The 27,887-nt window shown below is 42.9% G+C and overlaps 1 protein-coding gene across 2 annotated transcripts in view; it reads right to left on the bottom strand.

Moving 5' to 3' along the window:
* The window catches only part of FANCI (FA complementation group I), a 2,406,750-nt gene that overhangs the window by 70,330 nt on the left and 2,308,533 nt on the right, over positions 1-27,887 (bottom strand). For both annotated transcript variants that reach the window (XM_044078210.1, XM_044078208.1), the window contains exon 36: positions 15,718-15,813. In XM_044078210.1, the coding sequence (XP_043934145.1) occupies positions 15,718-15,813 (96 nt within the window). The remainder of the gene's footprint in view (positions 1-15,717; positions 15,814-27,887) is intronic.

The raw sequence follows: 27,887 nt of genomic DNA, 5'->3' as shown, positions 1-27,887 counted from the left end.
TACTGAGTGGAATTCTCTCTGTCTTTTTGTTGAAAAAGAACCTCCCTAAGTACACAATGTTGGAATTGTTATGCCATCTGTTAGAGAGAGAAGAAACAAAGTTGCTTGGGCCAAAAAAGTAGTCAGAGTCACCTAGACCCCCCCCCCCCCCACACACACACACACACACACTTTTTTACAGTACTCTTTAAACCAGAAAGACTAGTAGGAAAGTATAAGTTTGTCTTCCCACAGCCTTGACAGGGCATCAAAAGTCATGGTCTACTCTACAATTTGGGTAAGCATTATATGTGGATGGCGAAAAGATCCTTATGCAGGACAATCCAAGGACAGATTAGATCCTGAAAGATTTGAGGATGCAGGTTCCACTTCTGATCTACATTAACCTGTAGGAAATAGTACCTTCTGGATTTCCTACCCAGTGCAGATTAACGGCTCAAGGAAAGTTATGTAATACCTGGATAACACCTGTAGTACCACCAGATCTTAAAGATGTTCATTCAGTAAAGTATCCATCGTACAGAATTACCCCCCCAGCCTGCAGAGGAATCCCTCACCGAAAAACATATTGGTAGTCACCTACAGGTCTGCTCTTCTTTCTTTGAAGGGCTCGTCATTCTCACTGACTGCACTGAGGGACTGCCCACAGAGAAGAACCAAGGCTAGAAATCTTTCCCTTGATACTGGAAACAAGCTGAAGAGGGCCATCATTCTGGAGTGGATGGCTAGGAATTCTACCCTGCTAAATAAATAGCCCTCAGTTATTTGTAGGTGTAAAACAGCCTTTCTGTCTGTCATTCAGTAAAACATCCTCTTGCAGGACAAATACTGAGGTGGTAGAAGGGATATGTGGCTTAAAAAGACAAAAATCCAAATACCAGCAGAAACCAAAAATGGGCTTTCATCCCTTCTATGAGGAATGTCATCAGATAAAAAGATTCATTTTGGAGGCCCGACCCAAATACATAAAGTTGACTGGTTAATCAGACACACAAGTGCTACTTAAGGTGGGCCTATTTGCTTTTTATCTGATGACATTCCCAATAAAAGGGATGAAAACACTTATCACACTGGATTCATGCTGTTTTTATTTGGAATTTTTATGTATTTGTGATATTAACCTTTGGAACTACTGGTTTTAACTTTGGACTAAACATTTTTGCCTGCAATTTGGTTTTTAGTTTCTCGTGGTTCTCGAGCCATTTTTGTTTTATGCGGGATATGTGGCTTCCTTTATAAAAATCCATGAACAACTTGTTTTCCAAACCTTGCTCAATACCAGAATGTAATACTTTGCACAGGTATGGAAAGATTATTCAGATGGTAGCAGCACAGGTATTCTCAATGGAAGAATCGACAACAGAAGCAACCACTGCTCTTGCTTAATGAACCCTGTTGAGTCCTAGTAAGGATTTACTCCTCCCTTGAGATACCTCATAAACCCTGTTGAGTCCTAGTAAGGATTTACTCCTCCCTTGAGATAATACGTCATATGACAGTTACTTAATCAACTTAACATTATTTGCTTTGTAGTAGTCTTAAGTACAGCAGCTGTATGAAATAGCAGCAAATCACACTTAGTACATTCAATCTGTTGGTGAGATCTCTCCTCAGCTAGCCCTGCTTGGAAAATACACTAAGTTGAATAATTCAATTCAAAGTAATCTCTGATACCCCCTTCATGAAAACTTCTGGTTAGTGCTTAAGGATATCATGTCTTTAAAAATGTCAAGAAAAAGGCTTCTCAGGCCAAAGAACATTCAGTTCTGAGATGTTTGGCTGAGGAAATGGCCACTAAAAACAAGATGTTCATCGTGTTACCCTGCTGCAGTCATCACACTTGGGTTATCCTGTCGTCAGGCGGTCCTGCAGTCGGCCGAAATTCTAAAGTCTTGGTCCGGCGTCAGTTGCTGTCGCTTCTTCCCTGACGTCAGTGCGCCAGGGGTATATATAATGCATCTGACGCCATTTTCTTCAGTCTTTCTTGCCGTGCGGTGCCCGAAGCAGAAGCAGTTCGCAATTGCCGGTCAGTCGACTCCTGAGATTTTCGAAGTCGAATTTCAGATCCGAAGTCTTCAATAAAGCTAAGTACCCCAATTTGGGAAACTTTTCTTGCCTCAGACCGATGTCAGAAAAAGTTAACAATTGTATTTCTTGTGGGAAGCAAATACCTCATAAGGATTTTCATTCTTACTACATACCTTGCTTAGGCCCAGACCACGATGTCACTAGTTGTCGTTTTTGTGCTAGGTTTAATAAGCGTACTATAAAAAACACTTTGATTTCGCATGACACTACTTCGGTAGAAAATTTAACTACACTATGCAGTCGGAGCAACCGACTACCGGCGTGCACAAAAAACGCAAGGATAAGGACAGGCAGCCTAGACACAAGGCAGACTCCGAGGCCTCGGCTGGTCCGGTCTCCGGTAAACCGGTCTTCAGTGAGGCTCTGACGCAGCCCCTGACTACTGCAGATCTGGAACCCGAGACCGCTTCGGAACTTTTGGTGGAAAGTACTAGGCCGACGCAGCCATTTTGTTTAGCCCCTACCGACGACACTGCTGAAAAAGATGTCGGTCCTGCAGAAACACCTTCGGTTTCTGAAGGCGTCTTCAGACCGACAATGATATCCTAAGACTAAGACTCCTATTAAACCTAAAAAGACTGCACTTCAGTCCCCTGTTCAAGGGCCCATGCCTAAGAAACAGATGCTCAAAATGGCTGAAGATTTGATCTCTTTAATCAGGGGTTCCCAACCCCCTCCCGACAAAAGGCCTAGACAAGAGGAAGATTATGCCTCCTCTGAACAAGTGTCTATTTCCTCAGGCTCCTCTGAGGACCAAGATTATTCCTTCTCCCCTTATGAAGATTCTGATGCTAAGGATTCTATTCCCTCAGCTTCTCCTCCTGAAGACTACTTTTTTGGGGAAACTTTACACACTATGAGGGAACATTTTCACTGGGAAGGTCAGGGCTACTCTGACTCAAAGAAAAGGCTCAGAGAGTTTCTTTTAATCCCCCAGCACAGACCACTTGCCCATCCCCCCAGTTTTAGACATTGTGGATGATGTTTACTTAGAATCCAGTCTGAACCCAGATTCTCTGCCTCCTGCTCTGGCCAAACCTGACAGATACTATAGAGTGCCTGATTCCTACAAATTTCTTTATAAAAGTCCTGTTGCTGATCCAGAAACTATCTCCCAGGGTCCCAAAGGGGCTAAGGCTTCTATAGCAAAAAATCCTGTACCCTCTGAAAGGGACTCCAGAGCACTAGACAGGTGGGGGAAAAAGGTTTACACCTCAGCCACTCTAGCTGTGAGGGCACTAAACTGCCAGTTTCACATGCTAAAATAGCAATTTCTAATGTCTCAGTTAAAACAAAAAATGAGCACACTCCCCTCAACAGTCTGAATTGAAAGAAATGCAGGATCTGTTGCATGCAACTGAACAGGTGGGCAAACATACTTTACAATGTGTGTTTGATTCTTTGGAGGCTTCCTGCAGAGCAGCTGTCACTGGGTCTGTTATACGTAGGCATGCTTGGTTAAAGGAACAAACTCTGCCTGATCATGTTAAAGCAAAACTTCTAGATGCTCCCTTACAGCAGGATGCTCTTTTTGGAGATAAAGCAGAAGAAGATTTAAAGAAAATGGAGGATAAGGCAAAATCTATGCAGACAGTCAAAGATTTCCTACAGGTACAGCCCCCTCGCTTCAGCAGAAATTGGCCAACAACAAATTGGTCCTTTCCAGCTACTGACAGACCACAGAGGGGTAAATACAGACATCCAAGAGGCAGAGGACAACCACAAGCCCAGTACAAACCTCGACAATGGGGCACTGCAGCACAGAAGGGAGGATAAGACAGGTCCCAAACTACCAGAAGGCAAACTCAATGACTTGCACCTCATCTGGCCAAGCAACACTCTCTTGGCAGCCCCCCTTGGGAGGAAAACTTGCACTTTTTTCAGGCAACTGGCACATTGTCACAAAGGACAAATGGGTCCTAGACATAACTTCACAAGGATACAGATTCCATTTTCACACCTTGCCAATGAAAAGAGGAATGCCAAACCTGCCACAAAATCAATGGGCAGAGGCACAAAGACAAATTACAGCTCTCAGATGTGAGAGCCATTCAACTGGTACCTACTCGAGAGCAAGGCCAAGGATTTTACTCAAGACTCTTACTAGTTCCCAGAAAGGACAATGCCTGGAGACCAATTCTGGACCTTTCAATTCTAAACAACTTCTTACAAGTACCCAAATTCAAGATGCTAACACTACAGCAGCTTCTTCCCATGTTGGGCAAGAAAGCATGGCTAGTAACCTTGGACCTCAAGGAGGCATACCTGCATGTCCCTTTCAGACAAAGTTGCAGAAGATACCTCCGTTTCATTGCAGGTTCAACCCATTACCAATTCTCTGCACTGCCCTTTGGCTTATCTACTGCACCCAGGGTCTTCACAAAATGCCTGGCACCAGTAATTGCATACTGCAGACAAAGAGGAATTCAAATATACCCATACCTGGACGACTACCTCATCCAAGCAGAAAGCAAGGACATCCTCTTACAACATCTGGCTTTTGTAAAACATCTTCTAAGTTGCCTGGGGTACACAGTAAATGAAAAGAAATCAAAACTAGTACCCTCACAAAATATGACATTCCTGGGTGCCAGCTTGAATACAACGGCCCAGAAGGCTTATCTGATGCCAGACAAACAACTACAACTGACTCAATATTTCAAAACAATGGCAACAAAGACCCAACTACCTGCAAGAAAAATTCTGCAGGCCTTGGTCTTCATGGCATCTTGCATACTACTAATACCATTTGCAAAGCTGCATATGAGGAAATTACAGTGGTACCTAAAAAGCTTATGGTCTCAACACAGCCACAGCTTGGACACAATGATATCTGTCATTCCCTGCCTACAACACAAGTTTCTATGGTCGTCACTGGCATGTCACCTCAACAAGGGTCAGCCTTTCACCTTGGCTCCAGCCAGGCAAACTATGACAACAGATGCATCGGACTGTGCCTGGGGGGCACACATGGCAGGACAGTGCGTTCAAGGCGTATGGACTGCAGATCAAAGGAATATGCACATCAATCAAAAAGAGATGCTAGCTGTACAGAATGCTCTGACAGCCTACAAGAATCTATTACATCCAGGACAACTTACAATAAGGACGGACAACACCTCAGTAATGTGGTACATAAACAAACAAGGGGGTACACACTCCTACCCTCTATGCAGGCAAGCAATGACCTTGTGGAACACAGCTCTGGCTTACCAAGTACAGTTACAAGCTCAATTCCTGCCAGGAAAAAAGAACACATTGGCAGACGACCTCAGCAGAAACGTCATGGATCCCCACGAGTGGAAACTGGATCCACAAGTATTTGCAATGATAACTCAAAAATGGGGCCTTCCAGACATAGACCTGTTTGCCAGTCCTCAAAACTATCAACTAACAAAATTTTGTACAAGGACACTTCACCATCAAACTTGGAAAGTGGACGCACTCTCATTCAGTTGGAAAAACCTGACAGTATATGCCTTCCCTCCATTGCCTCTCCTCACAAAGGTGCTTCTGAAAGTCAGAAAGGAGAGACCACGACTGATACTCATAGCCCCAGACCGGCCACGCCAGCACTGGTATCCACTATTGAGGAATATGGCCCAGGGCCCACCTTGGATTTTACCACAAATTGCCCATTTGCTCACACAGCAAAACAATCAGATTCTTCACAGCCAGCTAAAAACCATAAATCTGGCTGCATGGCAAATCCCCTAAACATCCAGCCAGCTCCTCTTTCTCAAGCAGTTATGGATGTTATTCTGGAAGCCAGGAGGCCCAGCACCAGGAAGGCCTATTCGGACAAATGGAAAAGGTTTTGTACCTGGAACCAAGCTAAAGACCAAAACACACTTCAGCCTCACATGCCTCAGATTCTACAGTATTTAACTGAGATGTTGCAGAAAGGACTTTCTTTTTTTTCTTCCATTAAAATCCATGTATCAGCTATTTCAGCCCACTACAACATGGAACCACCCTTATTTTCGCATCCACTTCTAAGGCAGTTCCTCAGAGGGGCAAAAAACATTAGGCCCCCCAGGAGATCACCTACACCAACATGGGACCTTAATTTTGTTCTGGAAAAACTTACGCTACCTCCCTTTGAACCAGCTTTCTCTGCAGATCTACAGTTCCTATCATGGAAGACTGCCCTGCTGCTAGCAATAACTTCAGCTAGAAGAGTCTCAGAGCTGCAGGCATTAATGGCAGTGGAACCTTTCCTCATTTTCCATCAAGACAGAGTTTCTCTACGAACTAATCCTTCCTTCATGCCTAAGGTGGTTTCCAGTGCATCTTTAAATCAAACCATTCACTTACCCACCTTCTTCCCAAACCCGCAGAACAAAGGAGAAAGACTCCTGCAGTCCTTGGACATTTACAGGCAACTTCGTTATTACTTGGATAAAACTAAAGCTTTCAGAAAATCTGACAAGCTCTTTGTATCCTATGCTACAGCTTCACAAGGGAAGGCTATATCAAAACAAACCATTTCCAAATGGATAGGACATTGCATTCGTTTTTGCTATACCCATCATGGAAAACCAGTTCCTGCTACCATTAGGCCCCACTCTAACAGGGCAACAGCTACATCTACAGCCTTCCTCAGGGGGGGGGGGGGTTCCAACCAAGGAGATTTTGGAAGCTGCAACTTGGAGTTCAGTACACACCTTTACCAAACACTATCACTTACCACCCTAGGGCTGGCTTCGCCACTGCAGTTTTGCAGGGCCTTCTAGCCTCCTCTAACCCTCTATAACTCCTCCACCCATCCATAGCTGTGGGATTCTACCCAAGTGTGATGACTGCAGCAGGGTAACACGATGAACATAGTACAGTTTTGTACCTACCATAAATGTAGATGTTCGAGTGTTCACCCTGCTGCAGTCCAGGTTACCCTCCCTCCATCCCCTCTGATCTAACTGGCTAAATCTCTGCAATACCTTCCTGATGTATTTGCTTATAGCTGGAGGGATTTTGTGTTAGTGCAAAAAAATTACTTAATTTGGTACTAATTACTGACCACCTATTTGGGGGCACCTGACATCTAGGGCAAGAAAAACTGAAGAAAATGGCGTCGGATGCATTATATATACCCCTGGCGCACTGACGTCAGGGAAGAAGCGACAGCAACCGACGCCGGACCAAGACTTTGGAATTCCGGCCGACTGTGGGACCGCCTGATGACAGGATAACCCAAGTGTGATGACTGCAGCAGGGTGAACACTCGAACATCTACATTTATGGTAGGTACAAAACTGTACTGTCTTGCAGGACACATTTCGAGTCCACGAGATCCACATGCTTAAACAGCCGCTTTTGTCAAATGTTCTAATAGAAAATTCAGATCCTGACATGATACTGTAGATATGATCAAGGTTTTTAGGTGAACAGAAGCTCTTAAAATTCTTTTGATAACATTTGAATGATATATTACTCCACAAGAGAGTGAAAGGCTGAAATGGCTGCAAGGGAGACAAACTGAAAAATAAAGACATGAACCCAACATCTGAAAGGGACCAAAGGTAGTCAAAGCCTGGAATAAGGTTACAGAAAATGGGGTCCTAATTCTTGGCTCCTCCCCATAATGCAAATCATTTCTTGGCAGAATAACTGTAGTGGAATCCTTTATGGCTACCAAAGGGACTTTAGTACCTGCTGTAAAGCCCTACATCTGGCTAATGCCATATATATCAAGCTGTGGGGTAAGGGGTATTTGAAGTACAGCTTGGGCAAAGGGACTGACAAAATCAAAAGTTGTGTGAAAGGATCTAGGGCAACTGCTAGAGAAGGGGAGTCCAGATTCACCTTTGCTACAAAGGAAATTTTAAGAATCATAACTGTTGGTTCCAGATGGACTTTGAAAATATTATGAATCAATAAAAGGGGAGGACAGAAATAGATAAACCTCAATTTCCATGAGCGAGAATTTGTTTAAACAAAACACCCTGATGTCCCTTCAGAAAGAACTTTGAAAGCTTTTGGTGTAGAGCGATGGTAAGGAGCTCTAGCTCTGTCCAGTCTCAAAACTAGAAACAGTCTGTTGTGAGCTGCTTCTGAAATGCTACCTATAATCTAGAGCTATACAATCAATGACTGCATCTGCAAGGTTGTTGGACGTTTCTCATTTCCAAGTTCCAGATATTTGTAGTCTTACAAAGAATCATCCAGATTTGCATCCTCTCCGTTTGTTGATTTAAAATAACGGTAGTGTTGTCTGCCCTTATCTGCACAGCTTCCCTGATGAAGCAAGACATAATGTACTGTTATAAGCTCCAGGAGACTGAAATGCAAACTTAGAGAAATGGTACCAACTTTTCATAGGCCATCTTGATCACAAAAGTGGGCTCTTCAACCTGCAAAAGAAGCAACCATGGTCAAGATCAGATATGAGACTGAAAGGATACAAGTCAGGTCATTCCTATGAATGGATTTGTCTTGATTCATTCATCAAAGCCAGCTCTCCTGTACCCATGGATAAGATGTTACAAAATCATGCAGATGCCTCTGAGGCCTGATGCAAGAGACAAGATGTCATCCTCAACCTTGCTAGTAGAAATGCAAAGATGCCATGAAGTCCAGGATTTCAGAAAAGTCTCTGGCTAGATTAACGTGTTGGGATAGCTCTGCTGGACACTGGTGGGTGGACTTTTTTCTGTCCAGAGTTAGGAAGATTCTGGCTTGATCTAAATCTAGATGTAGCCCCAGAATGGTGACAGACTGCAAGGTGACCATTTACAAACATACTGGTTCACCCTGAGGCATGTACCTCACTAGACAACTGCAACAACTAGAGAGGCTGCAAAGGTACCTCACAAAGAGGATCCTAGGCCTTAAACACTTGTCCTATATGGACAAACAAAAAAACTCCAACTATTCTCTATCTCATATTGCCTATTTAGAGGTGATCTTTGCTTGACTTACAAAGCCATGTCTGACCTAGCTCTGTTAGAAAAGCTACATCTAAAGAAACCTTATTACCACAATCAACAGAACATGCTGGAGGGACAGGTTCAAAACCCAGAGACTGCCCCTGCTATGGTACAGACTTCCCATACATGTCAAACAGAGCACCTCACTGGCCCTCTTCAAGAGAAATCTTAATGAATGGATGGGAAATAGAACATTCACCCAAGGGATCACTCCAGTGGCTCTACTCGACACAGGCACAAGGAACTAAGGTCGGGTGGCACTATGTCAGGGTAATCCTATGGACTAGGTTTGCAAAGGCTCCAGGGCCATTAGCCTACTACACACCTATGAACCTATAAAATGGAAGAGTCAGAAGTTTGCCCTTCGACTTTATGAGATTCTCCCATTATTGAGATAAGGAAAACTATAAATGTTTACAATTTCTGAAATGAACTGTAATAAAGTCTAAACAGTTGGTAAAGATGAAAGCAAGTGGCAAGAGACCAAAGACTAATGCTAACATCTTGAAATGAAAATCCAGTCCTAGAATCACAGAAACATTTAATAAGTTACAAGACTGGGAGTACGAAGGTGTCTATAGTATACTACCAATGCCCCTGCTAGAGAGAACTGATAGCACTTTGATCTTCTCTATTGAGTGAAACAGTACAGGTGTTTGAGATATGCAGTAGGACAAATGTTCTCTTTCTGAGGAGCAGGAAAAACATGAAACAAAAGGGGTCCCCTATATCCATTGGGAAACTGATTCCATTGCACTCCTGAAGAACAGGCTGAGGATTTCCTGTCAGAGGTTGCCCAGGTGTTGGATGGTCTCTGGGAGCTGGTCCAGAAATGCTGGTAAACTGGTTAATACAGTGTGTCCTGCTCCATTAGCTGAATGATTTACTAAATATAGATTAATGCTACCCATGTTTGAATATGAAAGGAAAATTTCCCAATCATTTCCTTGGAAAAAGGGGTTGGAGTTTGATTGTAGTAGGCTTCTTCAGCTGGAGCAGACTTAATGAATGAAAATAGGGGCAGCAGAAACTTAAGATGAGGTTTGGGAAGAGGTAGAAGTATTCTACATTTTTAAAACTTACATACATTCACAAGCGAGTCTTAAAATCTGGTAAGAGGATTGATTTTTCGAAACAGCTCTTTAAGGAGAAATCTTTAGTAAAGAGAGGGCAATTGCACCCCTGACAGGCTAGATGAAATGGAGGATTTGGCCTAATGACATGATGCAATTCTTAAAAATGATTGACTGCAACTAGGGAAATGCTATGACTCAAAAATTGATCTATTCTCCTCATCAGATAAGACTGACTAATTAATGCTGGGGAGAATAGCTCAAAGTGGCTTCTTGACCAATGAATCCTGCAGCACATAGGAAGCCAGCCTTTAGGTTAAGGCTCACAGACAGGACCTAGGAAGTTAGAACCGGGGAGTCCACTTCTACTAAGAGGGCAGTCACAACTGGAGTCCCCTCATGGAACAGTTCTGGGACCAGTCCTTTTTGTGATTTACTTCTCTGAAGTCAAGGCCAATATCAGTAGACTCTGCCTGACTAAATCTGCAGATGATTGCAAATTAGGAGCTGTCATTGAATCCCACACCACACAATGTTCTCCAGGAAGGGCTGACACAGACATACAACTGGTATCAGAGCCATGGACTAAACCTAAATGTCAAGAAATGCATAATAGTATCCTTTGGGAAGTCATCCACCCCTTGTAACTAGCATATTGACAACACACCCCTTACAGTTGACCCAGTAGTTAGGGACGTAGGGACACACACATATACAGTAATCTAGCCTTTGACCACCACTTGTCTACAGTAGTGAGGATCATTCTATGTTGTGAAACCTATAAGCAAAGGTATGGCATCTAGGTCCAAGGAACTCATTGTTCCACTGTATTCGGTATTCATCAGACCTACTATTAAGTACAAAGCTGCCTTTGGTATGTCCCTAAACAAGCATATCCATGAATTGGAACGTCCACAAATATTCCTCACTAAAACAATACAGGGCATAAGTAACATGTCTTATGCAGACAGTGTCAAGGCCCTATCCCTGTATTACGTCTCATACAGGCTGTTGAGGGGAGATCTATGCCTGGTTTACAGGGCATTGTCAGGCCCCACTCTGACGAACCTCCTGCATATCTGCAAAACAAACAGCACCATAATTACCTTTTCTTAATACTTAAACCTTGCCTGTGATATAATCAGGCCCTGCTGGAGATACAGGTATGTATCCCAGAGACTACCCTGTCTCTGGAACAGGCTCTTTATCCATGTGAAGCAGATCTCCTCCCTAACCCAATTCAAGTGTAACTTGGACAATTGCATAGGGAACAGGACGTTCATCCCTGGTTTGGCACCTATCTCTCTAATGGACACACACATCCTGTAAATGTTTCATCTCCCAGGCCCCTGCTTGTAAATGTTTCATCTCCCAAGCCCCTGCTTACACTTATTAAGGGTACCAGAACTTGTCAGACATTTGGGATGCATGTCTAGGCTTAAACAGGCTCTTGTGGTTGTTAGCCTAGTAAACACCTATGAACTATTAGCTACTCAGTACTGCAAAAAAAGACTGAGAATCAGGAGTAACTAGGCAGGTGGAGATCCCTTAACTCCTAGTTACACAAATCTGATATGTAAAATGACATCAATATTTCAATATCTCATTCAAACCCTTAATGAAACTGTTGAGACACTTAAATGCAGTCTTGATCCTAAACCAAGCTCAAATTATCAGGCCTTACCATCAACTTAACGTGTGGCTCATCAGAACTGATACAGCATAAGGTGATCGAATGACCACAGTTCATCACTATAAAAGGGGTGAGGTGGAGTATGGTCCTATCAACATCATCACTGACAACTTTGTAATCCCCTTAAATGTGTGTGAATACGTGAGGGGGAGTCACTGGAGTTTTTCTGATCAGGACATCTACAGAAGGATGACTTGGTCACTCACTGACTCCTATCACAATTCAGAGAATGGTGTGTTCAGTTTTTCATGGTGCTTGCACCATCCTGATGATGATTTACGATTGAAAATGTGACTGTTGCTTTTTAAATTTGGAGGAAAACGAAGGTACAGATTCACTGCACCTCTTTTGAGTCTCTCACTTACTGTTTGTCTTTTTCTAAAAGATGATCTAATTACATTTCTGGCAATGAAGGCATTTTTCTGACTTGTGGTTCTTGCCTACACAAAACAAGCAAAGTCAGTGCTTATCTAGGAATATGGTTGCACTTAAAGAAAACTGATTTACTCACAGTAAACATAACAGTTTTTCAAATGGTAGTAAACTTACTTTAAAGTGAATTTTTGAAAAAAAAAACACCTCACAAAAATGAATTGAGAAAACCTTGAAAACTATCCCCATTCCAAAATGCATGCATTCAAGCTACATCCATGGAAAATGAAAAGGTTTAATTAATAATAGACATCAGTTGAGGGGGAAACCTTAGTAAGTCAATATTTTGGCATTTGCATCTTTTGTTCACTAGTACCTCTCAATTTATTGTCTTATCCGTTCTTTTTCAATGAAAGCTGGGTCTTCTTTTGGGGAGTGAAGTATCTGCCTAAAGAAAAACTTAAACAAGGAAGAACAGAAAGATGTAATAAGTTAGGTAAAGTGGAAAAAATGTCCTGGTTTATGTTTCTCATCTTGTCTACATCAGATTCAAGATCTTACTTGAAGAATTCAATGTTCAAGGCATGGTGTCTCATGAAAAAGTTGCTATTCTGAGTGATTATCTATGCTCCTCTTGTACTGGATATAACATTTCTGGGCAAGTTAAAATAGGAAACCAGTATGTTCAATGAATTGAGTCCATGAGAGTGAGGAGGATTTTTATGATGTGTCTGAAGGCTGACTTTACTTGGTCATCAATGTCCCAAGGAATCAAAGTAACAAACAGGATCAATACTCTTGGGATACTGGTGCCGTTACCAGACTTGGATCCATGCTCTTGTTTTAGATGCAACTATGGCACCAATATAGCCTTCATTTTAATATTTAAGGGAATGTGGGCCCGCAGTGTTACATGTAAGTTTTAAAATAAATATTTGTTAGCCAGAAAGATCGTTTTTTGGAAGCTGCAATTTCTGTTCTTGCAGGGGTGGGATGTGTGCAGCCTTTGACAAAAAGGTTGCAAGTAATGCTGTCAACAACATTCACAAATGATCAGATCTATAAAATATGTCACTTTGATTTGAATTCCCAAAGTGCAGAAGCACCAATGAAGGCCTGACTCCTACAGTTGCAGTCAAAAAGTAATGCTTAGAGTGTGGACCAAGTGACAACAGAAAATGCCTGCAACAGGAACATTTTTAAGAATGGAAGCGCCATGACTGCAATGGAAAGAATAGGCTTTGACTAAAGCCATTACTAGTAAGAATGCTGTCTGATGACAAAGGATAATGCAGTTGGCAATTCATTTGGAAGATGTTTGTTTGCCTTTCCACCCCCAGGGCAAATGAGATAGACAGCTGTTCAGTCTTCTTAAACTAATACACTTGCTTTAGGCAGAACCTGAGATAGTGGTGGTCTCCCATTGCCTTGTTTTTACTACCAGTGGGGAAAAAATCCATGAAGATAAGTGGAATAGTTCAGGAGGAAGTGGGTCGGTAAAGAATATCTAATCCTTTTGAAAGTCGAGATATGGTTCCCTTCACGCAAGACCATACAACTGCAGATCCAAACAGCACAGGTAGAGGCCACAAAAAAAGGTTTTCCAACATATTTGCAGCATCACCGAACTACTGGATTTGAGCAGTGGGGATCGGGACATTTGCCACTAAGGCAGTTCAGGTCATATGGAGGGGAAAGGAGGGGGTCTTCAAAGGCAAACTAACAAGATACATGACTGCTTTAAGAAGTGGGGTTTCAAAGGCAGGCTAAGATACACGACTGCTTTAAGCAGCAGCTTGCTCAGCTACTGCTGGGCCACAGTTCTTCCCTCTACAAGGTTGTAAAGGCCAGAATGCCCTAACAAATGAACTATGACAGTGGAATAACTGAGGTTTAAGTTATACACACACTGTGATTGGTAAGGGGGCTGTGAATTGGGAACCTTTCTGGCCCAAAAAAACTTTCTCCATTTGGCAGAGTAACTCTGTCTGATGGAAGGCTTCCTGACAGCTCCAGTCACTTCTGATAACCAGTGGGATCATCATGTAAAAAAATAGAAGCCAGCCCCAGAAATGGAGTCATAGATCACCTTTATCATATGGGATCCCGTTGGATAAAACCAAGAGAATGTCCTTTGTTGTAAGAGACCTAAGAAATGGAAATGAACCCCATTATCAACTACCATGGGTGTGATAAATTTGTTTGGTCTTTCTTTCCTGAGCTACATGACAAATCATATTATCGACAAAAATGGTGGGAAAACATACCAGAATTTTCCTGACTGAAGGATAGAGAATGATTCCACACTGAATCCCCCCCTCGCCCTGCTGTAGTGAGCAAAGTAGGAGGAACACCACATTCTTCCAAGTAAAGAGCAGACCTACCTTCAGAAGTTCTCACTTTCAGTATAACAAATCCAACCACAAATTCTGTACTCAGAACTGTAGAAGGGGACTGCAGAAGTAGCTCACTGATTATTGACAGCAAATTATTCCACTGAGATGTGAACCACTGTGCCACTATACATTCCTTTTTTTTGTCACCACATGAAGAACGGCTTGTAGACTAAATCAGACTGAGTGCTAAAAAAGGTTCTCTCTACAAGGCTTTTACAACCATAAGGGCAAACGTGTAGCTCCATCTGATTGATGTAGAGCCCCCTCCTTACACTTCAGAAACTGAAAATGTCTAACAGAGAGAACCAACAAACTGATTTCGAGCGTACTGACTGCAGTCCATGAAGACCTATGGCTGAAGGAAGTTCTTATACTATTAATTTGTCTTACTCATTCTGAAGTATCACAGGTATGTTCTTACTTTATCTGATGATCTATAAGGTGACTCCTGCATAGTTCTTCGACTTGGTTTATCCTCTCTTTCATTTCATTTTTGCACTTTTTTCCTCAGATGCTCATGTGATCAGAGCATATGTAGCTCATGCCAGTGTACAGTGTAACATCAAGTGCCATATTAGGACAGAGCACATAGCCCTTGGGCCTTCAATCTCACCTCAGCCACTGAGTAAGCACACTTAACAGTTTTGACACCTATGGTGTATACAAGGATATGTAAATATACCTGCCCACACAACAGGGATCTCCAACTACAGCTACTTGATGGGAAGGGGCTGCCAATCACAAGAGCATAGGGGGATGGCATATGTAACCCAACTTCACAGATCAACTCATATGGTTATATCCAGTGCTGAGGACCCTTCGGTGAGTCCAAGTTTGGATTAAATCACAACAATTAAAACCCCAAGGTGGAAGCTGCAGGAGGACTGCTGAGAGGAAAGGCTCAGATGGCTGAGTAATGAAGTATCAAAGGAGGCAGTAACAGTTCCAGCAGTAATACTTAAGTGATGGTACAGTAACTGCTGAAAAGAAACCGTCTAAGAGGTGCTGCTTGAAAAAGGATGCTCTTATGGTTATTTGCCAGCAAATTCTGCCTTAAACGAGATACATGGTTAGGTCTTGATATAAAATCACTGGTGAGCACTAATATTGTTTTCCAAGCAGCTGTAAAAGTTATTTAATTTCATATCTATAGCATTAGAATTTACCTTAGATTTCTTGGAAAGATGAATCAGAAATTTCTCATACTGCTCAATAGCGAATATCAGGTTGGGGATTGGTTTAGTTTCACGAAGCACTTTGGCCTGTGTTAAAAGAACAAAACAAAACAAAAAACAGTAATGGTAAATAATGATGCAAAATATTTCAAGCTGCAGTGCAAGAAAGGGGTAGCATGTGAAAACTTATATACTGCCTTCTGTTGGTTTCTTGCTGTTACTTGCATTTACATGCATGCTTACTATTTATTGTGACCAACTATTCTTATTACTGTATTGTACTAAGTACAATAAATACACAGACAACAGGTTCAGTTAATACACATTTTTATTATTACATTTTCCTTTTGGATCTGCAAGCATGCAACACAGATGCTGCCAGCTCTCTATGGCAAATTCCCAAAGCTTGTTTATACACACTCATATTTATACCAAAAGTCTGATATTTTTTTCTCGAAGTCTGATGTATAACAGTTTTTTTTGTATAACAGTTTTCCTTTGTTCCCTTGTCCTTGGTTCTTTGTAGTTTGATGATCCATGGAAACTCACTCTTGTATTATCTGAAACGTGGTGTTCCAGCTTTATCTTGCTTGATGTTACAGCTCTTTTCTTTGTTGATGTCCTTCCAGCTGCCATCTGCGCAGTTATTTTTACAGACTTTGTTTCTCAATAACATACTCCTTTACATGGATGCCAATATCTAATTAAGCTATATATGCTTGCCAGCACACTTACTACTTTCTATTTTTCAGCATTTTATACTATACCGAAATTAACCCTTTATATTTCATATCATTATTGCAGCTTTTTATTCAAAATCATGCTAGCAACAATTACTATTCTTTCAGCATGCACAGATTACAGAAATCACTATTTTTAATGATAAAGTAAGATGTAAAATGTTTATTTTCAATATTAGGTAAAATAAATGGAAGTTATGTAATTAACATAATGACAGAGACACATTATCTTCCTTCCTTCTCAACCTGTGGGTTACTGGACCAGATTCAGACCTCAAGCCAAAAGTCAGAATCTTCAGTCCTGGAGCTCCCCCTTCTCTATCAATAATTTTCTACTCTGAATCTCCTCAAATCGAGTTTACCTCATCATTGCCCTTATAACAACAGGAAAGAAAAAAAACTTATCCAAAGATCTGGCAAAGGGATAAGAGCATCATGAGATCCCTCCCACACAGAGCTTTGGAGCCAGTCTGCACAGCCAGCCAAGAGACACACCCAACAGTGACAACTTAGAGGAGCACAGAGGGAGGGGATGGCTGAGGCAGAAGAAGATAACATGGATCTATCATTATGATAAGTACATAACTTTCATATCAGATGTTGCCTTTGCCATCTGTCTCAATCTGTGATCAGAATCCCCAGCCAGTAAAATCTCCAGGGCGGTCCTAGGATAGGACATTCCATAATATGGTGGAGCAAAAAAGAGGTTCTAGATCTACAATGAATGTTCAATTTGCAATGGGACATGATGGTAGGTGTGCTAGACCAGGCAGTTGCCACAAAAACATCATCAATACATCCCTGAGTGAAAAAGGCAACTGCTCTGGTGGGATTAGCTTTAGGCTTATTAGGCAAATAAATCCCTTCAATGAGTATGCAAAGGAAATGCAATTGAAAAACCATCTGGATATGGTCACTTTTGAAACTGGCTTACCCAAACATGACTTGGAAAAGAAGACAAAACGCTGGTTAGATTTTCTGAAATTTCTGGATGTATCCGAATAGAATCTCAGTTGACAGTACACATCCAAACAATGAAGTAAATACTCTCCTTTGTTACTGAAATTTTGTAAAGAAAACAGGTAAATCTATAGGCTGATTCAGATTTGACTCAGAGGCTACCTTAGGCAAAAAGGAAGGAATGGTTCTTATTATGACCCTATCCTTGTGGAAAAACAGGTACTGAAGAATGGAAAATAGTGCCTGAAGCTCAAACAGCCATCTTGTAGTTGTAATTGTCAACAGGAAGAGGATTTTCCATTATATAGCTTTAGACCAACCTTGGCCACCGATTTAAAGGGTGGTCTCATAAGAACTTGCAAAAGCAGGTTGAGATTCCAAGGAGGAGTTGGATCATGAATGGGATTCTGCAGCAATACCTCAGAAAGTTTTAGAACTGTCACTGGATTATTATCCATACCAATATGAAAGTTGGAGATGTTGGCCAAATAAACCTTAAGTGACTGAATAACTGAGGCCGGAATGAAACAGATCAGTCAGAAAGTCAATAACAGCATCCAAATGGACAGAAGAGAGATCTGGACCCTTGGAAGAAGTCCATAGGGAGAACTGTTTCCAATTGCTTCCACAGACCTTCCAAGTGGAAGGTTTCAGGGAGGAAGAAAGACTATGAATAACCCTGTTGGAAAGCTTGAGATCTCTAGCCATCTTTTGAAATGGAGGAATCAAATGGTTAATTTGAGGAGGTGAAGATTTGGATGAGACAGGCCTGAAGGATGAGATATCAGACCCAGGATGGGGTCCAGCACCCAGGGAGGGTGAAGCAGATGAGGCCAAAGAAAGGGGAACCAAACCAGTTTCAGACAGAATGGGGCAATGAGAATCCCAGTCGCTCTACAATGGGCTGCCTTCTGAAGAAAATTGATTATCAATGGGGTCAGGGATAGGCATAAAGAAGTCCTGAGAACAAAGTATGCGGAAGAGCGCCCCTTGATGATTGCCTCTCCAGTGATATCACTGCAAAGAAACTACTGCATCTGGTGCTGGATGGAGAAGCAAACAGATCACAGCAGGGGAAGGCCCCAGCACCTGTAAATCCATGCCACTATCTCTGGATTCAGAGACCACTCATGAGGCAGGAGGATATGCCTGCTCAGATGTCCACCAAAATGCTGCAATTCCTTGGGATGTGCATTGCAATCGAACCCTGTTAAGAGGATATTTTCCGCAGCCAAATCCACATGGCTTCTCAACACAGCCGATATGAACAGGTTCCTCCTTTTTTATTTGAATGCCATACTAATATGTCAGTCTGGATGGCAGTCACACCCTTGAAAAGGAGGTCCTGAAAGAACCACGTTCATGTGGAGATCGGCTTTGGCCTGAGAAAAGGCACCTCAGACTACCTTCCCCTTTAAGTGCACCCCCACCCTAGAAGGGAAGCATCCATGGTTAGTTACTGTGACTTAAAGATGAACAACAGGTCAACTTGCAACAATGAGATGAGATTCAAGCCACCCCCGAATGTGTCAGTGACAAATGATGATCTGACAAATGAGAAAATCCACTGGATGACTGAGATAGAACTACTTAACTGCCAGAGTCCATTGAAGGACACACACGTGGAATCTTGCAATATATACTAGGCAGAAAGGAGCAGCCAAATGCTAAAGGAGACAATGAATTGAATAAACAGGCGACCACTGAGATAGTAAAATCTGAGAAGCATGAATCAGAAGAGAATTTAACCTGGAAGGTGGGAGTTTTGCAGTTTGGTTGACCTTATCCAGATGGCAACCGATAAATGCCAGCACCTGAACTGGTTCCAGTTTGGACTTCACTGCTGTGCACAAGGGCAATCACAGCTGGAGCAAGGAATCTCTGGCTTTGGTTAGGGATGCCTTTGTGGAAGCCATTAGAAGCCAGTCCAGGTGCTGAAAGACTTGGAACCCCTGTAGCCTGAGCCAGGCTGCTACCACTACCATACACTTGGTGAACAAACAGGTTGCTGTGGTGAGACCACAGGACAGTTCTCAAAATTGGTTATGACTGGCTCCCAGTCAAAAGTGCAGGAACCTCCTGGACTCTATCTTTATGTCATAGTAAGCACCCTTAAGAACTACTGAGCACATCCAGTTGTCCCTCCTCAAAAGAGGTAGAATGGACTACACTGTGACCATTTGGAACCTCGTTTACTTGTCATATTGGTTCAACCTGCTGAGATTCAAAATGGGTCGCAGGTCCATATTGTTCTTTGGTGCTAAAAAGAATCTTGAATAGACTCCGGATTCTATTTGGTCTGGCAGGACATCTTGGATGACTCATTTAGAAGCAGTTTCTATATTTCTAGCACTGCTTCCATTTATTGTTGGGGTGGCATGTTGAGAAGAGACTTTAAAGTACTCTTTGGAGTGAATAAAAGAGAATGGTATAACCACAGATGGGGCTCACAACAACCAAGCGTCTAAGGTGATACACTCCCAAGCTTTTGGATGGACAGCCGAGCACCCCCTGACTGGCTCTGAAGTGCAGCAGCCAAACAACCCTTCAGGGGCACTGAAGGAGCTCCCGGGAGAAAGAACCATAGAAGCTCTAGTTCTATGGACCACCCCTACCCTTTGGGTGGCTTCCATTAAAGTCACACACCCATCATGAGGGTGGGGGAACCATCATCAGGCTGCTGTGATTTACAAAAAAAGAGATGCTTCTGGATTATAGAAAAGGACCTCTGAAGGGTGTATAGGCAAAACCCAATGGCAGACAGTGTCTTTGTGTTCTTCTCTTCTGCTCAGAGTCTCTAACTTTTGGGTCAAAAAGTGAGGATCCACTAAAGGGGCAGTGAAAAAGGATGCCTTGAAACAGTCCACAGTGTTGTAATAAGCACATCCGGGCATGCTAGTCCATGCCAATACCTTTCCCTGCAGTGTGGGCAGTACCATCATTAACATTTGACACAAACCTCTTGGATACAATGGAAATAGATTGCAATGTTGACAGCAGAGCCTCCGGAGGCGGTGCTTCTTCACCACCTTTGACATTTCTAAAGATAAAGTTCCTCTGAAGCCTTGTCAAATGGGCTAAATAATTCAGTGGACATATGGTGAATGTGGTGGAAGCATAGGTCTGCTTTCTCAGATAATCCAAGGCCCAAGACTCCCTTGTTAGGCAGATGGACCATGGAACTCACCTCTGAGATTTCATTTTTTTTTGTTTCTTTAAACACCTTTACTGAATTATCACTTGTGACATAGGCAACATTTATACAAAAGTAATAAAACTCTATTAAATTAACATTAACAAACATTAAATTTCATATATACCGCTATATATCATATAACCTAAGCAACATAACAAATTATTCAATTCTTGCCCCTTTTTTAAGCAATAAACATCTTTATTAAACCATCACGTATGACATAAGCAGTCATACATTTATATAAATGAAAACAAACCACACAGCACAATCCTAGTTGCAAGCATTTTACATCACAAACCATAATGGCACACTTCCAGTTGCAAAAATTATACATCGCTTATAATCTACCCAATCATTTTCAATCAAACATTACAGAACTCATTTAAGTCCTGCCTTCTTTTAAACATCATTCCTCCTCTGTATGTATATTTCCCAGAACTACGATTTTTCCTATGTAGTTTGCTCCTACCCTTTTCTAAAGATCTCAGTTCCAGTTGTTTTATCTCTGTTGCTATCTTCACTACTACTAATATAGTTGCTTTAGATTTTGATTTCCATTTTCTAGTAATTGCTTTTTTGGCAGCCACCATAATTAGACACAGCAGGTCTTACCCATGTCTAGGCAATTCCGATTCTGTATCATAGCTCAGAAGAATCATCCCCCTCATCACACCAATCCACCCACCCAGCATCTATGAAAGTGCATCGTGCAGGGAATCCTTCAAGTCCACCAACCCACCTCACTCCCAGAAAATATGTTCCCAAGTACCTCTTTCTTCCTCGTCACACCTCCAATATCTGCTGTCTACCTGAGGAAAAATTCTCGGGAGTCTACTTGGGGTATCAGATTGTCTCCATGGAGACATGAGAACCAGGCAGCCAGTTTCTCTATCAGACTGTTTCCATGGAAACATGAAGACCAGCTGAGGAATTGCTACTGAGCTTACAAGTTTTTGCTAGAAAAAAGCCTCATAATATTCAATTTTCTTTTTCAATTAATTGCTTACTCTTAAAACTTGTTACTAAATCAGTATAAGGTCCTTAATTCAGTCATTTCCCCATGAAAGACTAAGAAAAAGCAAATTTGTTTTTCTTTTGTTATGCTCTTTTAACTAGGTTTTCTTTTTCGAGATTTCCTTTTTGTTGGCAGAAACAGAGTGGCATCTGTGATGACTCAACTGCCAACCAATATGCGCCGTGGATATCCCACCCTCTGGGCCAGTAATCAAGGAGCCTCAATCCTCACCACTGGCACCTGTGGGGGAATGTTCACTGGGCAGGTAACAGGTACACACACAGTATTTCCCAATGCAGCAATATCTGCATCAGGTGAAATTTACTTAAGACCAAACAGAGACCACAGTTAGTCCAGGGCTGGTTTCTCTTTCTTTGTCCAGAACACCAATAAGACTCCTCACTGGCACAGCTATGGAGTTGAGTCATCAGCTAAGGTTCCAAGCCAAGTCCTCTATCACTCTTTGTGTCCAATCAGTGCTTCGTGTCCTTGCCTAAGTAGCTGACACACACTTGAGATTTGATTTGTGCGCACACACACACACACACACACACACACACACACACACCTGGGAAGGACTGGCACAGGTTTACTAGCTTATGCCCCCTTCTGCCCAGACTATAAGGTAGTTACCACTGCCACTAGAACCCCTTCAAAGCTACTTTAAGGCCCTTAACAAAGGGTGCCCAATCTTGCTGTGTAATGTTAATATTATTTATTTATTTTTATTTTTATTTTACATTTGTTTACCGGGCTAGTCCAACTGGATATATTTCCATTTTCAGCAGAGGGTCGGGGAGAAAAGCTCCACATTGAAGTTAATACAAGCAAGTCATTACATAAAGAAAGCAAGTAGTTAGTAAAAATACAAACAGAAATAAGGTTCAATCTAAAATATACTAGTTGGAAATTTATACTAGGAAGGACATTTACTTTTATTTACAGTATAAGAATAGGGGAGTTACACTTTAGTAAAACATTCATGAAGAGTATAATTGATTAAGTAAATATAAACCATACAACGTTCTATATTAATTCATATCAGAGGCTAATTAACAAGGGTGTTTTTGAGATTGTCTACTCTAGGGAGTGAGTAGAGAGAGGTAAGAGAGGGTGATTATGAGAAGAGTAATTAGTAGAATCATAAGATTAGTCGGGATTGATGCATGGCCATAGCCAGAGTGTTTTTAGATGTTGTTTGAGCTTTTGTTTAAAGAGGAAGGGTGATGATGTAAAAGTTAGAGTGGTAGGTAGAAGATTCCAGTATTTACCTATGGTGTTGGAGAATAGTGAATCACCTGCAATGTTATTGGACTTAGTTAGCTTCACAAGAAGTTTATTAGAGGAGTGTAGTGAATTTAGATTAGAATAGGGAGAAATAAGGTCAGAAAGTATAGGGGTATTTTTTGGTTAGTGAAATATCCTGTGAACAAAGGTTAAGTTGGGAGAGTAAATAGAAGTTATGTCCTTACCATAACGTTCCATGTGGAGTGTTCATCTCGCCTTTGTTCTTACACATGGGTTCGGAGCCGATCCTCGGCTCCGTGTCGGCCGCTTGCAAGCTCTGCATCGAGAAGAAGCTCGAGACAATCTAATACCCACAATCCCCCTCTGCCTTTACCTCAGATCTAGTTTGCAAGCAAACCAGTCTCTAGAGAGAGCACACTCTTGCTTACCTCACATATGCACAGAACTAAGAGTCTATATATAAATATATATATAGACACATACACATATATATACATGTCAACTATGTACACAACATCTGCAAAGCAGAATGCCCCAGGCCAGGCACCAAAAATGAACGTTCTTCTTAAGGGCGGGAGGGTGGGAATGTAAGAACAAAGGCGAGATGAACACTCCACATGGAACGTTATGGTAAGGACATAACTTCTATATGTGATAGTGTTCAATCTCGCCGTTTGTTCTTACACATGGGTAGCGTCCCTAGCTCCTTGTTCCTGAGGAACTCACGGAAGGACGTTCTTGAGCACAGTGGAACCAAAGGTTGCCCTGTCCCTAGAAACCTTGTCTACCTTATAATGAGAAATGAATGTATGTGGCTTAGACCAAGTAGCAGCCGCACAAATAGCGTCTAGTGGTAGGCGGGCTGCATGAGCCAGAGATGTAGACACTGACCTTGTGGAATGTCCTTTAGGTTTGTGTAAAAGTGTTTGATTTGAAGAATCATAGACATAGATTATACAATCCGTTAACCACTTAGAAAGAGTTCTTTTGGTAACCGCTAATCCTTTCCTGTTATCAGCAAAGGCCACAAAAAGTTGATCAGTTTTTCTGTGATCTTTTGTTCTATCCAAGTAAAACCTTAGTTGTCTGTGAACATCTAATTTGTGCAACATATACTCCATTTTGTTGGAGTGATTCTTGAAGAAGGTGGGTAATTCAATGGACTGATTAATATTGTTAATAGAACAAACTTTAGGGAGGAAGGATGAATTAGTTCGAAGAGAAACTCTGTCAGAGTGAAAGATCAAATAAGGGTGCTTGATGGAGAGAGCTTGAAGTTCAGATACTCGCCTAGCGAATGTAATGGCTACCAAAAAGAGAGTCTTCCAGGACAAAAATGTTAATGGGCAAGAGGAGGCTGGTTCAAAGGGGGGCAACATTAATTTAGATAACAACAAGTTTAGACTCCAAGGTGACGTAGGAGATCTAACTGGTGGTCTAATATGAAAAACCCCTTTTAAAAAGGCTTTACAAAGTCTGTGGGCCATAACAGGAGCCCCACATTCTTCCACATGGAAATTTGAAATGGCAGCCAATTGAACCCTTAGTGTGGCAGGAGAAGCACCCTGATGGAACAAGTCCGTTAAAAACTCTAATATTTTATTCAAAGGAGCTATAAAAGGATCCACTTGCTGTGTATTCGCCCAGAATACAAATCGCTTCCATTTACTAGAATATGTTTTAGTAGTGGAAGCTTTATGAGAAGCCACCAATATATTCTGAACTGCCGGAGAAAGAAGATCAGACCTGGCTAAGTTGGGAATTGGAGCAACCAAGCTGCTAGATGGAGGGACAAGAGCGCGGGATGGGGAGCCCCTGACGAGTGAGTCAATAGATCTGGCTCTGGGTCCAGAATCCAGGGTCCCCGAATGCAGTGTGTCTTCAGGAAGGGAAACCAAATTTGACGAGGCCAGAATGGGGCAATGAGGATTATTGTCCTGTGTAGGTTTCTGGCTTTCTGGAGAAACTTTGATATCAGGGTAATTGGTGGAAATGCGTACAGGAGTCCCGGGGCCAATCGTGAATCAGTGCGTCCCTGGGGACTTCCCCTGGAGGGGGTAACAGGGCAAAGTAGCTCCTGCATTTGGCGTTCATTGGAGATGCAAATAGATCGCAGGAAGGCTGGCCCCACGTGAGAAAAATCCTTTTCGCCACTGACTGTTTCAGGGACCACTCGTGCGGTAACAGAATTGCTCTGCTCAGCCTGTCGGCTATGGCGTTGGATGACCCCGGGATGTGCGTTGCTATTAGAAAGCGACCCGTGGACTCCGCCCATTGCCAGATTCTCATGGCCTCTCTGCATAGCTGATAGGACTTGGTTCCCCCTTGCTTGTTTATGTACCAGACTACCGACATGTTGTCCGTCTGAACTGCAATAGTTCCCAGAGGAAGAAGGGGAGCAAAGTGTTGCAACGCTAGAAACACTGCCCTCAACTCTAGAACATTGATGTGCAGATTGTACTCCAAATTGGTCCATTCGCCTTGGACTGTCTGTCCCTGAAAGATGCCCCCCCACCCTATCAGGGAAGCGTCCGTGGTCACCGTAACTGTAGGCGTGGGTAGCACAAATGGTCTCCCCTTGGAAAGGTTGCACGTTTGAAGCCACCAGTTTAGGTGTGTTTTGCATGTGTTCGTTATAAGAATCTCGTGTGTTAGAGGTAGTTGTTGGAGCGACCATTGTGCAAACAGTAGCCATTGTAGGACTCTCATGTGCAGCCTTCCCAAGGGTATTGCAATAAGAGAAGCTGACATGAGTCCCAAAACCTTCAGTACCAGTTTTGCTGGAGATTTCCTGGACAAGAGAAGAAGACGTATGTGAGTCTGAAGTGATAGTATCCTTTCTGGAGGAAGTCTTAGAATTAACTGTCGTGTGTTTAATTCCGCTCCTATGAACAAGATATTCTGTGATGGCTGAAGTAAGGATTTTCAGTTCACGGAAATTCCTAGGTGAACACACAGTTGAAGAGTATAGTCTCTGGCCTGTAATAGTTGACGCTGGGTGGTGGCAGAAAGGAGCCAGTCGTCCAGATACGGAAACACCTGGAATCCTTGGCGTCTCAAGTGAGACGCTACCACTGCCATGCATTTGGTGAAGACCCTGGGGGCTGAGGTCAGACCAAAGGGCAGGGCTCGAAATTGAAAGTGACTGGCCCCCAGCCGGAAGCGCAAATGATCTCTGGATGCCCTGGCCATTTTGATGTGGTAGTATGCATCCTCCAGATCTATTGAGCACATCCAGTCGTCCTTCTGTAAGAATGGAAGGATCGATTGAAGCGTGACCATTCGGAACTTTTCTTTCTTGACGAAGGTATTGAGGTCGCTTAGGTCCAGGATGGGTCTCCAGTCCCGTTTTCTTTGGAACTAAAAAGAACCTTGAGTAAGTCCCGAATCCTTGCTGGTCCGCTGGGACTGGTTGGATGACTCTTTTTTCTAGCAGCTTTGAAATTTCTATAGCTGCTGGCTCTCGCAGATGGGGCGGTACATCTGGGAGTCTTTTCTTTGGAATGGGATGGGATAGAAAGGGTATGTTGTAACCTCTGGTAACCACGCTTTTTACCCACTTGTCTGTAGTTATATTTTGCCAGGCCTGAGGGTATAACGCTAGCGACCCCGACTGCCTCCAGAGCAGGACAGTCGGGCCTCCTCTCAGGAGTGCTGGAAAGGTTTACCAGGGAGTGTATCCCTGTCACCTTGATGCTGCGGACCCCCTCTGCCGCCAGGGCGGCGTCTTCCACCTCTGCCCCCTCCTCTGCCTCTAGAAGGGGCATCACCCTGTGTGCCTGGGAAAGATCCTTGGGGTTTTCGAAACCACATTTTCCACCACGTTGCCCTTTGGGGTACGGTCTGGTTGGGGTGGAAAAACGGACTCCGACAGCAGACAGAGTCTTTCCCTCCTGTTCACACCGGGTAAGGGTCTCCTTTACTTTGGGGCCAAAGAGAGTGGCACCGTCAAATGGGGCGTTAGTAAAGGAAGACTTGAAGGCTTCCGCAAATGAACATAAGCGCATCCAGGATTGTCTGCGAAGAGCAATCGCTGAAGCTGCTGCCCTACTCGAACCTTCGGCTGCGTAAGAAATCAGCCTCATGGACGAGTTCACAATGGATGTAAGGGTATTAAGTTGCGCTGTCACTTTCTCTGAGACAGCAGCATCTGTAGTACCCTGGAGGGTATCTCCCAACTCTTTGACTAGATCCCTCTGTAGTCGTGTAAAATGGGTCAAATAGTTCAGGGATCGCATGGAAAAAGCCGCTGAACTAAAAATGCGCTTCTCGTACCTGTCCATAGTCCTAGAATCTTTATTAGGGGGATGGACAGATGAGGAAGATTCCGACATCTCCTTTTTCGTGGCCGCTGCCACCACCATAGCGTCCACTGGAACTCCTTTTGTTAAGTAGGTTTTGTCCTGAGGTGCAGTGATATATTTATTGGGTTTCCTTGGGACTGGTTCCACTGTGTCAGGAGCCTCCCACGCCCTTCGAGCAATAAGTTCCATTAAGTCGTCGAAGGGCGGAGTGACCCAGGAGGAAGAAGGGCGAGCACCGAATGCCTTCAGCAAAACTGACTCATCCTCAGAAGGGGGAAGGGACTGCCAGTCACCTCTCTGTTTCAGGATCTCCAATATGTCCGAAAAAGAGACATCTTCTGAAGGTGACTTAGGGGACCCTTGTGACTCATCTAAGTCAGTATCGGATGTCAAGGATTCTTGTGGAGAATCCAAGTGTCTCCTCTTACACAATCTTTTCCTAGGGACTTCTTCGTGGGGAGCATCCGAAGAAGCCTCCGAGGAAGAGGGGGCACCCTCCAGGGGTGGCTGAGACACTGGTGCTCGACGCTTGGATGTGGCCGTGGGTGCAGATGAGGATAACGGCCCTTTATGGGGAGGAGAGGTTGCTTCCACTGATGTGGTTGTCTGGGTAGACAACACCTTCCTCATTAGGTCGAGCCCGGTCCCGAATCGAAGAATCTCCGGTTCAAGAAATGGGAAGAATCCCGAAACAGGCA

Source organism: Protopterus annectens, chromosome 7.part0 (genome assembly GCF_019279795.1).
Source record: "Protopterus annectens isolate FY-2018-M chromosome 7.part0, PAN1.0, whole genome shotgun sequence".
NCBI lineage: Eukaryota > Metazoa > Chordata > Ceratodontiformes > Protopteridae > Protopterus > Protopterus annectens.
The sequence above is the reverse complement of the archived record's forward strand: the minus strand, read 5'-3'. Positions and strand labels throughout refer to the sequence as shown.